The sequence below is a fragment of the Leuciscus leuciscus genome (assembly GCF_965113295.1).
Source record: "Leuciscus leuciscus genome assembly, chromosome: 6".
Taxonomy (NCBI): Eukaryota; Metazoa; Chordata; class Actinopteri; order Cypriniformes; family Leuciscidae; genus Leuciscus; species Leuciscus leuciscus.
The window spans coordinates 46,334,704-46,351,610 of record NC_138730.1 but is presented as its reverse complement, the minus strand read 5'-3'; the positions used below and the strand labels follow the sequence as shown (position 1 = coordinate 46,351,610).

At 33.1% G+C, this 16,907-nt stretch overlaps 2 protein-coding genes across 4 annotated transcripts in view; both read left to right on the top strand.

The window, feature by feature from the left end:
• The window catches only part of tcf3a (transcription factor 3a), a 52,900-nt gene extending 40,591 nt beyond the window's left edge, over positions 1–12,309 (top strand). The window contains exons 18-20 of one of the 3 annotated variants that reach the window (XM_082173044.1): positions 4,869–5,098; positions 8,345–8,464; positions 9,876–12,309. In XM_082173044.1, the coding sequence (XP_082029170.1) occupies positions 4,869–5,098; positions 8,345–8,457 (343 nt within the window). In that variant the 3' untranslated portion in view covers positions 8,458–8,464; positions 9,876–12,309. Of the gene's footprint in view, positions 1–2,151; positions 2,176–4,868; positions 5,099–8,344; positions 8,465–9,875 lie in introns of all 3 variants that reach the window. The other 2 variants (XM_082173042.1, XM_082173043.1) reach the window with 2 other exon arrangements.
• Positions 12,310–13,528: 1,219 nt separating this feature from the next.
• On the top strand, positions 13,529–16,795 carry uqcr11 (ubiquinol-cytochrome c reductase, complex III subunit XI). Its single transcript, XM_082172569.1, has 3 exons — positions 13,529–13,681; positions 15,480–15,606; positions 16,382–16,795. The coding sequence occupies exons 1-2, from the start codon at positions 13,560–13,562 to the stop codon at positions 15,598–15,600; spliced, it is 243 nt and encodes an 80-aa protein (XP_082028695.1). The 5' UTR covers positions 13,529–13,559; the 3' UTR covers positions 15,601–15,606; positions 16,382–16,795.
• The last annotated feature ends 112 nt before the right edge of the window (positions 16,796–16,907 follow it).

Below are 16,907 nucleotides of genomic sequence, written 5' to 3'. Positions count from 1 at the left end.
TCTGGAAATGTATGCAAATCAGTGCATATTTAATTAGATGATAAAATCCGTTTTATTTTTTCCCAAATTATTATTATTATTATTATTTATTTATTTATTTATATTTATTTTTTTGTCTTCATTTTTAACAGAAATGACATGTTTAGGGCCCTATGAAATGTGTTTAATTTGTTTTATCAAATTCCGTTAAGTTTTCTGGACTCCATTTTAATGGTTTAACTAATTTATAATAATTAAAAAGCATGTCTAACTAATTGAATTCATAAAAACGACGCTTTAATACTTTTAATTTTATTTTTATTTTTTATAAATTCGGTCGTGTATTTTAGTTTTTCTGGCAATCAAATGAAGGCATAAAACATAAATTTAAATCTTTTAATCATATGAGATTAAACACGTTTTTTAGAATTAAAACATGGAAGAAAAATCTATTATTCCATAAAAAAATTTATTTAAAATGTTCTTGTTATTATGATTCTTAATAGTGTTAGTATTATTATTACATTGAGACGTAGCTGAATTCTACTGTACAACACTGATATATTTCTGTCACAATTTCTTCAAGTTAAACCGAACTTTTATTTTGACGGGTTGCCGTGAAGACCCCTGAGGTCCTGTGTTTGATGTGACGATATCATAGGGCCCGATTAGATAATGCATCATTTGCATATTTAAACGAGTTGTAAAAAATGTTTTTGCAATAATTAATGCAATCAAAGTATAATGATATCTATTAATATTTTTTTTTTTTTTTTTTTTTTTTTTGCACCTGTGGTGTCTTGCCTGAAAAATACACCCTAGAAACAGCCAACCAAGTTGCATTAAACCCCAGAACATGTTCTTTTAGTAATGATCATGCACCAGATTAATCTCGGTCGTGATTCCCCCCCCCCCACGGCCCACACAGGCGTCTGTTTAGGGTGATTGTGGGACTGTCTGCACTTTCTGCATGCGATTCTGTCATCTGTCATTTCATCCCTTCCCATTTTCTGTCTGCTTGCAAGATTCATGCAACTAACAAACTAAGATTGAAGCTAGTCGCAGTAGTTCAGCCCAAAATGTAAATTTCCTCTTTTACTCAACCTAAGCAAAGCCCAAAAAAGCATAGTGAAAGTATAACCCATATATCTTGAACACTATATTTCTAGTCTTCTGATGTCGAATGATAGTATTTGTATGAGAAACGGACCTGGATTTAAGTCTGTGTTCTTCTGTCGTTCTGGTGCATCAGTCATGCATTCACATTTACTACAACACTAAAAACAAAAACAAAACATTTATGTCAAACTTGGCTGTATTTTTTATGTTTATAAATAATATATAAAATGTAATATTCTAAATATAATTTATAATTGAATGATTTTAAATATTAAAAATGTCAAAATTCAAATTATTTTGTAGTAATGTTATTAAATTGTTTAATTTTAAGTGAAGAATGTAAAAATTCTAATCAAATGTTATTATTAGAATTTTTACATTTAATTTTTTATATATATATATATCATTTTTTTCTTATATGCATATATTCAATTTTTATATTATTTTAAATATAAATTGATTTTTAAATTGATTTTTTTAATTCAATTTATAATAAAATAATTGTGTGTTTACACACACACACACACACACACAATTTAATAATTTTTCAAATATTATTAGTTTAGTAATTTCATGTGCATTTGTCATTTTATTTGTTTTGTTTTTTATATTAGGTTTAATTTATTTTTATCTCAGTTTTTAGTTTTAGTTCAGTTTTAGGTATTTATGTCCGGATCGTTATTCTAGCGCTTCAACTTATTTCAGTTAGTTGCTAATGCAACATTTCATTTTCTTAGTTTGTTGTTCATCTATTCTTATTTTATTTTATTTTATTTCAATTAACAAAAATGTTTTAATAGTTTTAGTTAAACTACTGGTGCAAACATGTATATGACATGTATAAACAAACAAGATTTTTTTCAGTGAATATCTCAAGACAAAAATATTTCAGTCTGTTAAAGTGATCACATGACCTCAGAAGACATGAAATATAGTGCACTTCTTGTCTGGACTATTATGATGACTCTCTTATAGTGCTGCTTTTGTCATTTTTGATGTTTTAGTTGAAAAGAGGCGTCAGTAACCTGATAAATCTCTCGTTTTGTTTTCCAGAAAAGAAACACGCGAGACATGAGGGTTGAGTAAATGATGGGGTTTTGATTATTCCTTTAATAATGCATAATGCATGCAACCAATCCTTTTAAAACCTGTCTTCACACATCTTATAGTTTCCTTTCTTTTAACTGTTGCATGTCCGTCTCCCTTTGATCTGCTCTGAAAGGCTTCTTCCGCAGGCATTAACCTCGCAGATTAGAAGAGTCGACGTTCATTTGTGTTTCCCTTCTAGTCGCTTTCGGATTGCAACGATCTGATTAATGCTTGCATGTCATGTTTAACCCTCTGTTTGCCAGGTTGTTTTTCCTTTTACCCATCTCTCCATCTGTTCTTCAGCCCTTTTTTCTTTGCAGGTTTTTTTAAGTCTCATGCTGCATAAATGCATCTCACCAGCGGGATGCGTTTACGATGAGACAGTCGCATTCACCTCATCTTGTCTTCTGTCTGGCTCTCTCAGTGGCAGTGTGTGTTTCTGTTCGGTTCTGGGCAGACGGTGCATCTCTCTCATCTTGCTGTCCTCTCGTCTGTCACTTGCGCTCTTTCGCTCCGTGGCAGTTCCCACAGGCCTCCTGAAACCCACTGACATTGGCTACGTTTACATGCACACAAGTAACCCGTCGGTAATCGTGTCGACGGCTCATGAAAGCCTTCGTGTAAACGCCTTAATCGATCCGACTGAGCTCGATCCGATTGAAAGGGAAGGCTTATTCCTTTTCTAATCCGATCGAGAGAACATGTAAACACTTGATCGGATTGAAAACTGAAACTGAAAGGGCTGCGCATGTGCAGTGATGTAGAAATAGCGTAATGACGCGCAGTTCTTTACGTTGAATAAATGAGTTTCCCGTCATTGTAAAATACGGATTCTCATCCACAGGCGACTGGTTTTGTGCATTTTTACTGCGTGATCAATATAACACAACTGTTCATATGCTCATTTACTCCAAATTATGACCAGAAATGGATAAATATTAAGTCTGCTGTTTAAAACGAATACATAACCAATGTATACGAATGGTTAATATGCACAAACAGCGGGAAACTGTGTATTCGTGCATGTCAAAAAATATATTCCGATTTGAAGCTTGTGACATATAAACGCGCACATCAACCTGATCACGTTTAGCTTTCATGTTGTTGTTGTTGTTATGATTATTTTTATTATTATTATTATAACCTTTATTTTACCAGGAAAGAAAGCACATTGAGATTAAAAATGTCTTTTGTAAGAGCGTCCTGGACAAGATTATCAGCAACACAACTCGCGTGGGTTTAACAAATAACATTCATCCATACATGTATAGAAAACACACAGGAAAAATGTAACAATAAAATAAGTAAATCAATACATAAGTCAGGCAAAGCATCTACAAAAATAGATGTTTCTGTCTCCAAGTCTTTCAAAATCACTTTAAAAATGTCCAATGAAACCTGAGTTTCAACTTATTTTGTTAGGTTATTCCAGGTTGAAGGAGCTGCGAATTTAAATGCATTTTTTTCCAGTTCAATAAGAAAACCGACAATAAGAAAAAATGTAAACACTATATTCAGATTAGATTCAGATTCATCAATCGTAGTGAATTCAGTCCGAGTGAAAGTGAAGTTGTGCATGTAAACGCAGCCGCTGTGATCCGCCCGTCGGCGTCTTGTTTAGCGTGTCGAGATGCTCAGGATCAGTCCCGCTCTCCTCTCCTCTCCTCCGCTGGATCTCCTCGTCATCCCTCGTTTAACTGGCTTCGGTTTTAATCAGGCTCCTCCTGTTCGTCTCAGCCTTGCTCTGAGATATAGCAGAATGCTGGTTTTGGAATCCTAATGTTCAACAGGATTTGTTTTGCGTAATGATACTAGGGTTCTGCAGGGACTATTTAGGACATTTTAACGCTGTGGAAAAGTGTGTATATATTACTGTATAATATTAATAATAATTACTATTAATGTTATTAATTAATATTATTTTATAATGTTTCTATTATAATATTAATATTATATATAAACATTATAATTTATATTTATAATATTTAAATTTTATATCATCTAATTTTGTATATACAATTCATTATTCGAAATATAATTTATTGATTTTAAATAATAAACAAATTAAAATATAAAAATCCGAATTATATTAGAATACAATTACATATATAATTTTTAAATGCATATAATATTATATTGAATAAATTATATAATATTATATTTAAGAAATATATTATTTAATATAATATTTATTTAAAATAAAACATACAAATTCTAATTATTTTATAACAATTTTTATATATATATATATATATATATATATATAATAACTTATATGCATATGATATATAAATATTATTGATAATTTAATCATTTTAATTAAAACATTTTAAATATAAAAACTCTATAAAATTATATATATATATATATATATATATATTATCATTATTTATTTTTTTAGATGTATATAATACTTTATAAAATGTAAATATTGTTCTAGATATCAAGTATAATTTAATAATATTAAATAATAAAAAAAAGTAAATAAAAATGATATGACCAGTAATGAAGTCATCAAGGGAGTTTGGAAACCATGCACAGCAAATCTACAGTAATGAACAGGTTCTTCAGTCGTTGCAACTTAATGAAGCCAACACAGTTCATGAATGTGTAGGATGGATTTAACGAGAGTCTAAATGAGTTAACGAGGTGTCTAACGAGCGCCTGGTTGCCCCCGGCAGCAGCGTGTCGGAGGAGTGTCTGACGGCGGAGGAGAAGGAGCAGCGCGAGCGCGAGCGACGCATGGCCAATAACGCTCGCGAGCGCGTGCGCGTGCGGGACATTAACGAGGCCTTCAGGGAGCTGGGCCGCATGTGTCAGACGCACCTGAAGAGCGACAAGGCTCAGACTAAACTCATCATCCTCCAGCAGGCCGTGCAGGTGATCCTGGGCCTGGAGAGGCAGGTGCGAGGTAGGACACCATACCTGGACACAAACCGTCCGGCTACAGTTGTCAAAAGTACCGATTTCGGTGCTGAAGTTTTAAAAATGTGGCGCTTTGAGCGGAATCGTAAACTTGATCGTAAATCGTAAACTTTCGGCAACACTTGATCCATTAATGCTAACACTTTCTCATCTATTCTATATCTATTCATAATTTATTTATTTTTTAAGTACTTGTACTGCGTTAGATTTACATTTGAAATTTAATTAATTAAAATGATTAAATTATCATTTATATATTATATGCATACATAAAATAAGTTATTTATATATATATATATATATATATTTGTATATATGTGTGTATATATATGTAATATTATCATTTTTTATTTTAAATAAAGAATTTATTAAATATAATATTATATGCATTTAAAAAAAAATAATGTATATATTGTATTATAATATAATTCAAATGTTTATATTTTAATTTGTTAATTTAAAATCGTTAAATTATATTTAGAATATTAAATTGTATATTATTTATAAAAAAATTAAAATAAGATGATATAAAATTAATATTATCCTATTGTTAGTTTAACTGTTTCTATTGGTGTTTAAGTCGCTTTGGATAAAAGTTTCTGCTAAATGAATAAATGTAAACTCCTCTGATTGGCCACTGTGTTAACGCGCTCATCGGATATGTGACCCTGGATCACAAAACCAGTTAACAAGTTTCATGGGTATATTTGTGGCAATAGCCAACATTACATTATCAATCAAAATTCGGGTCAAAATTATCGATTTTTCTTTTATGCCAAAAATCATTTGGATATTAAGTAAAGATCATGTTCCATGAAGATATTTACTACATTTTTCTACAGTAAATATTTAAAACATTTATTTTTGTGAGTGAATGTAGAAAAATCGCGAACATAAATGGACAACTTTAAAGGAGATTTTCTCAATGTTTCCATTTTTTTGCACCCTCAGATTCCAGATCCACAAACCAATGGAAAACCAATGTTAGGATTCCATCCTAACAAACCATAGCAAAGTAACAAGTCGGTACTGAAATGTAAAAAAAAATTACACTTGAGCGCTGTCGAGCTTAATCGTAAACGCCTCTGATTGGCTGTTGTGTCCACTTGCTCATCGGATATGTCTGTGATTGCATGGGAATGTAATGTTGCTGTAGTGTCATGATCCATGCAAAAAAGAAACCTAAGCAAGTATCAAAAGCAATCAAATAGTCAAATCAAATAGACCGCCCGCATCTGCCATACGTCTTGCTGCTTTTAAAGGTGAAAAGGGAAGTTGGAAACTGGTGTCAGCGATGTAATCATGCGGGAGGGCGGAGTAATCAGTCCCACGCTGAGGAAAACTCCATTAAAGAGACAGATCGTCACAGCTACAATGATCAGCGCTTCAAAAACATGTTGTAAAATACATTGAGCGTCATTGATTTATATTTATGAGTTTAAGAATTCATAAGTGTATGAATGCATTATTTTTTAAGTGTATGAGTTTAGAGTTTATAAGTTTAAATGAGGCTCAGTGGATTAGAAATAGTACATAGAATGGTAGTTTAATTGAATCTAATGGGCTTCTGGCCATTTAAATTTGAATTTTGACAGTTGGAGGTTCAACAGTCCTTGCTCATTTGAACATTCCGCAGTGAAAGTCAATGGGATTTTTTCCGAATTTTAGTGGTCAATTTTAGGAAAACCGTAAGTCCGATCAGTTAGAAAAGATATAGCAACTAACTTCAGAACAGTCTGAAGGTCTAGTCTGAGTTTGGAGGTTGTAGAGTTAAAGCTCCAGGAGGAGTAGCAGTCAACAGCGTTTGAAAACAGGTGTCTATCAGCGGACCGGTCCGACTTGTGCTTTCAAACGCTCCCGTTTTTTAAAACACTTTCAAACACTTCCGTGTGTTGATCATTGTAGCCAATCACAGACATATCCGATGAGCTTGTGAACACAATGGCCAATCAGAGGAGTTTGCGATTCCACTCAACAGCGCTCAAAGCATCACATTTTTTGAATTTCAGTAACGACTTGGTGCCGAAGTCGGTACTTTGACAACACTACGTCCTGCCAAGAATCACGAGAGACACCACTGCTACTGAGAGCTCTCTCCTCGCTTACACTAACCTCTCTGTTTGTGTGTGTGTGTGCTGAGCTTTAACATCTCACTGTTGTACACCTTCTGCCTCGTGATGTACACAAGTAGGATGACGACATTTGCTTTCAAAGATAAGCACTGGACTGATTGATTATGATTGGAACGACAAAAGATGTTGGAGTGAATCTCTCAAAAACAAGTCATTTTTCACCCAAGAAGAAAATATTTGTTTGTTAAAATCAAGCCGCATTTTGACATTTACAATATGTTGCTGCTTGTAATTTTATATAGATTATAATGAATTCACCCCAAAAATGTAAGAAATTGTATTTGTTGTGGAAAATTAAGCCGCCTTATGACCATTTCAATTTGTTGCATTGTGAAAAAAAAAAATATATATATATATATTATATATATATATATATATATATATATATATATATATATATATATATATATATATATGGATAACTCTCATATGCATAAATAAAATAATGACATGTAAAAATTCTAATTGTATTATAATAAAATTATAAATAAATGCATATAAGAAATAAAAATTATATATTAAATAAATATATAAATAAATAAATTCTTATATGCATATAATTATTGTAAATTATATAACTATTTTCCTGATAACTTTGTTACTTTATATTTTTTATGTATTTATTTTGTAAATTTTATATATATATATATATATATATATAAAAATAATATATTATTCTTAAGTGTTATTGTCATTAGATTCTCTTACTGTATATTGTGGTCATGAATGAATACTTAAAAAAAAAAGTAAATATTGTATTAAAACAAATACAATATATATAAATAAAAATATAATAATATTATTTATATATATATATATATATATATATATATATATATATATATATATATATTGCACAAATATATATATATAGTATAAAAAGTCACATTGCAGTAATAAAAATTATGAACCAGACTTGTTTTTTTTCTAGCATCATGTCGTACTTGTCTAAATCACATTTTGTTTCTTGCTCTTCCGTCAGTTCAGAAGTGACTCTTAAAGCTCCTTCACTGCTGTTTGACTGTGAGCCGCTTCATTTCACTGTAATCTGACAGTAAACGCTCACTTTAATATCTGACATGAATCCATGTGTCCTTCAGAGCGTAATCTGAACCCGAAGGCGGCGTGTCTGAAGAGGAGAGAGGAGGAGAAGGTCACAGGAGACCCTCAGATGTTGTCTGGTCTGGGTGGAGACGGACACGGACACATGTAACATTCAGGTGTGTGACTGACTGGTAGATAGTAGGTTCATTTATTATATTCATGCAAATTGCATTCAGGCAGATGCATTTATTAGGGGTGTAACGATTCCCTCATGTCACGATTCAATACAGATCACGATACTGAACTCACGATATAATATTATTGCGATACTCCAAGACTTATGGTAAAAGGTTAACAAAAAATGTACTGCTGATTAAAATGCAAAAATTTGGCATTATTATTAGATTGTAGTTTTATTTATTATATTCATGCAGGCGTTTATCCAAAGCGACTTGCATGCCATTAATGTGGGAATCGTACTTTTTTTTTCTGTTTAAATTTTTCTGGATTTCACTTAAATAAATTACATTTTAGTCATCAAAAATTATTAAAAATCGAATTTATTAAAAGCTAAATTTATATTTTTAGAGCCTTTTGTAATCTTTTTTTTTTTATTACAAAAAAACAAAATTCATTTTTAGAAAATGTAACAATTCCTTTTATTTTGGGCAAAAAATTTGCTAGTTTATGGTTTAAAACATGGCTAAAAATATCCTTAATTATTTTTATCACGATTATTACTGCAGAACATGCAGACTCAATATTTCAATAAGTCTTTTTGTGCTTTAATATTCACAGATAGTACTCCATATCTCTATAAGATTAAGCCCTACTTTTGATTTATTCATTGAAATTTTTCCAAGTTCCGTGACATCATACAGTATATTACATTTTAATTACGTTACATTTTAATTCAGTAACGCTCTGTTTAGTTCCTGTCTCTATGAAGCCCCTCCTTCTGAAAAGCACACTGTGCTCTGATTGGTCGGCTGGAGCAGTGTGTTGTGATTGGTCGAGCGCTTTGAGTGTGTTTGGGAAATGTCCCGCCCCTTACCATAACCACCAGTTTAACACACTACTAACTAACTCAACCAGGCCCCGCCCCTTTATTCTGCGCATTAATTATTATAATGAGGAATATTGTGACGTGTTCGTTCCCGGAAGAAACTCAAGACTACAATGGAGCAAGTGGCAACCTTCCCGTCTCTCTCTTGAATCAAACACTGAAGTGAGTTAAACTGCAGTTCATCCACTGGCCACTAGAGACCGGCTCCAAAAGAGAGTCAATCCCATAGACCCGCATGTTAAAATTGCCAACTTTACAGCAGAAAAAATTCACTACTTTCCGTTTGTCTATGCGATGGAGGCGTTTCAGGGAGTTCAGAAACAGAGAAGCTGATATAGAGAATAACTCTTTTTCGTGCTCAAACATGAAAGATAAACATGTAAAAAAGCATAATAGCTCCTCTTTTAAGTTTCCACAACAAACATTGCGGTTGAAATGTGTTTTTGCTCTGAATGAATGAAAACCAGCTTACATCTTGAATGCATTTCTGACGCGGCTGTTGTTGTTTTCGCTCTCGACAGATCCTGACGTAAGGAATCTCTCCGTCGACGTGGCCTTATCTTCCTGTTCTTGTTCCAGAGTCCACACACATACACACATTCTTGATTTATATATTATAAACAGATGTGTTGGAAGACTCACATACACACAGTACACTTCCCGAGCCGCTCGCTCGGCTCACGAACACACACATTCATGGACCATTGGTGGAAATCACCCGTGAGAAACGGCCCGGGACCGTCCTGCTGTTGATGGAGTGATGTCAGAATTACAGTGTGCTGTTATATAGCACACACACACACAAACACACACACACACACACACACACCGACCCATGAGCCTTTGCTATTCAACGAGAGGTCAAGCTCCGCTGTGGGAACAGATTCCTTCTTTTTGTAGTAAATGTACTCAAGTTTAACTTTCTTTTTTTGTACCGTTTTTGTGTTTAAGATGTTGGAAGGAAATGCATTTTTGATACACGTTGTTTTTGGGGATGCGCGAATCGCGCAAAAAAGGTCACGTTTCACCCTTTAAAACCTAAATATTTTTCTTCAAAGAAAATTGGACCTGTTTTTAAAGATTTTTTTTTTTTTTTTTTTTTACTTTTTATTACATTTTTTTTATAGTGACATTTTCACTGACATTTATATAATTATTGTTATTATACTGCAAAAACAAATTATACATATTGGAGTGTTTGTTTGAGAGTCTGTCCTTTATGCTGATTTAATTTTAAAAAAACATTTATTACAGTATTTATTTTTACTGTATTACAGTAGAATATGAATTAAGAGTCATAATCATTTAAAAAAAAACTCAAAACGTATGGACAAAAATCATAATTATCTTAAATGTAGGTCTTAATTTTCTTAATTTATTTATATATATGTGTGTGTATTTGTTAATTTTCCTCAGATGAAATATATAATTTATCTGAAGAAAAATATATACATCAACATTTTTATGTGTGTGTATATATATATATATATATCATAAAATGTTGAATTTGTGTATGTGTGTTTATATATATGTATAATATATATACACACACATATATACATACACACAAATGTATATATAGCTAAAAAAATTATCAACATTTAAAAGTGTACATATATTTACACTATATATGTACACTGTGTATACACACACACTCTATATATATATATATATATACATGCATAAAAAATGTTGATGATTTTTTAAACTACACACACACACACACACACACACACGCCTGAAGAAAATGAATCCACATATCATTAATATTTTTCTGGGTGAAATGTCTGCCGATGTTTTTGTGCGATTCCTTCTAACGTCTGCCATCATTCACCAGAGCTTGTGTTTTTCTCTGTGTATTTCATAAGTATTGGAAAACGCTGGACAATATTCTCTTTTTTTAGTGCGTCTCATTTACATTAGTAACTCATTTTTATACGGTCTCAAACTGAACCACACGAGAAACCCTCCGAGTCTTCGAGCATTTCACACGTTTCTCAGTCGATGCGCGAACTCTCCGAGAGGGAGAAGCTTCAGCCGGACTCTGATTCGCCAGCGGTCAGGTGATCAACTTTAACGTGTTGATTCACGACAGAGTTTGTCAATATTTCTACTGAAGAGTAGAGAGTGATAGATTGTGGGTTTTGCGAAGGGTCTTTACAGGACGACCCGAGGTTTTTTTTACTTCTTTTATAAAGTTCTGTTAAATGTTTGTGTTAACTTGTTTTTGTTATTATCTATGTTGATTTTTAAATGTTAGATAAATGGCAAAAACCTAGTTGCCAGGAACAAATTGTGTTTCATATTTCTGTTGCAATTTTTCGTAAACTTTATTTTATTTTTTTTTATAACGGAGAGTTTGGAAATAATTAGTTGTTGGTTTTTTTTCTTTTTTTTTTTTTTTTTTTTTTTTCTCGTGTAAGAAATTAGAGATGCCAATTTTTGCGTTTTCTCACACTTGTTTATAAGGTAAATAATCACTGTGCAAAATACTGCGTTTGTGTCAATACCTGCCCAAAATTTTTGAGGAAACCAACATTTAGTGGTTTCATTCGTAGACGTTTTCGTTCCAAATTGAAGGGAAACACAGTACCGAGTTTATCTCTAGAGATCATTTTTGTTTTTCTTCATTAGTACTAACATCATCTTTTACCACTAAAGGATGATTATATGAATTATTCTTGTTTATGTATTGCAAAAATGTAACTCTGAAAGGAGAGAGAGTGGCCTTCCTCATTCTCCGGACGCGGGGAGTGATTATGTACTAGTGCCTGCATCGTTTTGTTCAGTTTTATCCTGGAGTCAGTCAGGTTTTATTGAAACGTCACGTCTTGTGGCTTCAACTTGAGAATATTTTATAAATTCACATGAAGAGGGACATGAGAATTCCAGATGTATGTTAAAGTGAATTCTTGCTCCTCTGAGCAAATAAAGTACTTTCTTTGTAAACCTTGAGATGTTTGCATGAATTCTGTTCTACACACACACACACACACACACACACACACACACACACACACAGAGTTTCTCAGGGGTTTTCACACTAGGGCCAGCTGGAGGTGTAGAGTAAAAAAATTAAAAATGAGATCAAACTAAATAAATAGATTTGATTAAAATAAAAAAATAAAAACATATTTAAATAATTGATCAAAAATACATTATGATTAAAGTTAAAAAAAATAACATTAATAAATACATTACATAAAAATAAAATGTTCTTTTATATTTAAATTAATACATTAAATTAAAATAAATTAATACATTAAATTAAAATAAATTGAAATATAAATTAATACATTCGATTAAAATAAAATGTTATTTTAATGCAAATAAAGGTACGTTTAATTCAAATAATTTAAAGTAAATACATAACTGCATAAAACATTTGATTCAAATCAAATTTTATTTAAATGTTATGAAAAAGCGATGTAAATAACTAAATTAAACATTTGAATAAACTAAAAATGTATTTAAATAAAATAAATTCATACAAATAACTACATTTGATTCAAGTAAAATATTAAAATAAATTTTAAAATGATTTAAATAACAGATTTAGATGGACTGTTTTAGTTGACTAAAAATAATACATTTGATTAAAATAAAATGTTATTTAAATAAAAATAAATGTTAAATTAACAAATTAATTCAAATAAATTAATTTGTTTAAATAACATGCGTAATTAAAAAATAAAATAAAACAATACAATTCTAAAAATAAAATGTTATTTAAAGAATACATTTGATACAAATAACTAAAAATTAAAAAGATTTATCTAAATGAATTGATTCAAATAAATATGTTTGATTTAAATAATGAATGCATTTGATTAAAATAATTTGATATAAATGAATAAAATGCATCAACAGTACAGTACTTAACAATATAAATGCTGATAGAAATAAATGAAGTTTTGCATGCACATGTTTAGTCTCAGAGCGCCTCCTGCTGAACATCATTAATATCATAAACAAAATTGGCTATTTATTATTTTAAGAATTTAAATTCTTAAACTCTTTATTTAAGAATAACAGGCACATTATATTAATACGCATCTTCTTTGGAACGCGTGACTTCCACCTTAACGACAAAAAAATATATAAACATGGCGGAAGAAGACTTTACTAGCACAAAAGTGAACGCTTTTTAGAGACTTTTAATGTGTAACGGCGTACTGCACTTCCGCTCATCATGTCGCGGCCTGATGACGCGTCATCCGTCGATTCCTGTGCGCGTTTGCTGCAGTTCTCGTCTTGCTCTCCACACACATCTGATAATGTTGGGCAAAATAATCGGACAGAAATACGCGTCTATCGCGAAAACATGGTAAGAACATGGTAAAACTTCACACATCGGGAGAACCGCCATGTTTTATTATTATTATCTCTTGAGTCATGTTTATTAATCGTTTTGTCCTTGTCTCGACCTGACAGTAGCATGCTAAGCTAACGAGCTCAGGTCAAGATAACACTGAGGAACTCGACTGTTTACTGTAGTTTATCAATCATATTCTGTTTGTTTATTCGTGAAGTGTGTGATTTTGAGGGTGTTTCTTTATTGGCATAGTTTTATCTAAACACTAGTCATCAATAATCACGAGAAAAGGTCAGTAATGGTGATTAAACTGTTTATTTCTTAAACTATTCAATGAAATCTTAAAAAAAGCAACAAAAAAAAAAAGCAACGTAGGATGTTTAGGAATATTGTACAGCCTGGCCGACCTTCAGCTTTTGTCCTTCGTTTTCTGCTTTGTGTTGATGGTTAATGGTAATGTTGAACTCCTCTGTATTATTGCCTTGATTTTTTTTAATACTATAAGAATAAACATGTCTGTAATCCTGTAACCCTGTAAAGCCTGACATGAAAATGTGTGTCTGATGTTCTGTGTCGTATCTAATACATCAGGCTTTTATAGCTCATGTGAGTCTGTCATATCGGCTGCTTCAAATAATAATGAGAACATCATAAGTGTGTGTTTGGGACGTGGCTTTTAATGGAGACTTTTGTTTTTTTAATCAGGCCAATTTATCAGTTATCGGCTTTCAAATATAAATAATTATCGGTATCGGCCGAAATGTTCACCTCGCATCCCTACTTTACTGGACTGAACGGGTTAATAGTCTACTACTACTTTATTACTTCAACGGTTAAACAAATCAAAAGCAAAATAATATATAAATGGTTTTTTTTATTGTTTTATTATGTTTTTGTTCCTGAAATCCACCCTTCTGCTGGGATCAGGGTCATTTAGATTTTTTTTTTTATGGTAAAAAAGGTATTCTTACGCTTACTTATCAGTGCAGATTTCACAGCAAAAAAAGACACAAGGCGGACGTTTAACAATAATACTGAAAGACTTTTACTTGCTAAAGTCTGAACTGTCAATCAGACGACAGAAAGACTGTATTAGATCATGTTGATCATTTACCCTCTGGATTCACAGGCAAGGATTGAGCCGTAGGGATGCACTGATATGGACATTTCGTCCGATACCGATAATTCTTTATATTTGTAAGCCGATAACAGATATATTTGCTGATAAATCTAAATCCAAATTATTATGTTTTATTTTGAGTCTGATTACAAAAACAAGTCTCACTATTAAAATCCACGTCCCAAACACACAATTATGATGTTCTCATTATAATGTTATGTAGCGGATATGACAGACTTGTTGCACTTTACTGTATTTTCCTTTTTTGAAGGGATTCCAATCATATTTCAAGCACTTCAAACCCTCATGTTGAACAGTGAAGAGTCTCAGCTGGAGGAAATAATACATTATTTATCAGCTTTAATATATCGGCCAAACTTTCTCATCAGGCCGATAACGATAACATTAAAATGAACATATATCGGCTGATACCGATATGATGACCGATATATTGTGCTTCCCTATTAAGCCTAAAACGCATGCTTGAGCTGTTTAACTGAAAGCATATCTTTAAATATATCAGTGTCATTGTTTTGTCTCAAGATTTGTTTCTAAGGCACGTTTATTAGAGCTACTTCTGCGAACTAAGGCCTAATCCTGTCTTCATCTGAGCCCTGTCTGTGAAACCAGGCCGTGTGTGTGTGTGTGTGTGTGTGTGAGAGATCTAACACTGGTGTCGTGTGCTCTCAGGGTTCCCACGCTGGCGGTCTGGGGCGGAGTCGGAGGAGTCGCTCTCGTACACTTCACAGACTGGAGGGTGATCCTGGACTACGTGCCCTACATTAATGGAAAGTTCAAGAAGGATGAATAGATGAAGGTTTGTCGTGTTTATCTCTGCCAACAATGAAAGAGTGACTATTTTTCAGGACCATTTAACCGAGAGAGAGAGAGAGAGAGAGAGACACTCACACTCACTCACACTCACTCACTCTCGCACACACTCACTCGCACACACTCACTCTCACACTCACACTCTCGCACACACTCACTCTCTCACTCGCACACGCACACACTCGCTCACACTCTCGCGCACACTCTCGTGCACACTCTCTCTCTCACACTCACACTCTCGCTCACACTCTCGCCCACACTCTCGTGCACACTCTCTCTCTCACACTCTCGCACACACTCTCTCTCACTCACACTCTCGCGCACACTCTCGCACACTCTCGCTCACACTCTCACACTCACTCTCTCACTCGCACACGCACACTCTCGCTCACACTCTCTCACACTCACTCTCTCACTCGCACACTCTCGCTCACACTCTCGCCCACACTCTCGTGCACACTCTCTCTCTCACACTCTCGCACACGCACGCACACACACACACTCTCGCTCACACTCTCTCTCGCACACACACACACTCTCACTCTCTCTCACACACGCACACACACACACACACACACTTCAACTTCATTATACAGTCTATATTTCAAGAAAATTACCTGAATTCACTTATTTTCACTGACACTGCTGTACGAAATAAATCTTTTTGTATGAATCAGATTTCAGGCAAGAAAACCGATGTGTGTGTGTGTGTGTGTGCGTGTGCGTGTGTTTCACTGACATGATGCTTTATGTTCCTGTAGGTCAGTCTTGCTTTGGCCGGTTGGAAGATGGAGACGCTCGTCACTGCTGTCGAAGCCAAACCAATCTATCGAGTGAAACGGACTACATCATCGGCGCCAATGAACATTGAACAATGTGATATTTATTTTTTTGGAGCGTTCGATCCAATTCCCCTCGTGATTTGTCAGTGTGGATTGTGCTCATGGAAAGAGTAAGATCACAGACTCAGAATTAATGATATGTATTAAAGAGATGTTTGTAAAACTTCACCATTTGTTCCCACTGAAACCTCTTGGAATAAATACACTGTAATTATATTATTAATAACATAATCGTGGACCTGAGCTCTGGTTTTTAATTCTGTTGTGCTCTTCATGTCTTCTGCTCTACGGCGGGTTTAATGCTCATGCTTGTTAATAAAAGAAAGAAAATAAGTTTGATGTGGTTATGCTTTATTATCACCGTGGCAACTTTATTTTAGTGTCATTGTTACATGTCACATGCACTTATTGTAGTAATGACTAACACTATTTGTAGTAAGTACAT

Bases quoted from the DNA above. Each gene is read 5' to 3' on its own strand.
- uqcr11 (XM_082172569.1), top strand. From the start codon at position 13,560: ATGACGCGTCATCCGTCGATTCCTGTGCGCGTTTGCTGCAGTTCTCGT. The intron at 13,682-15,479 runs GTAAGAACATGG...GTGTGCTCTCAG, and splicing joins GCGTCTATCGCGAAAACATG to GGTTCCCACGCTGGCGGTCT.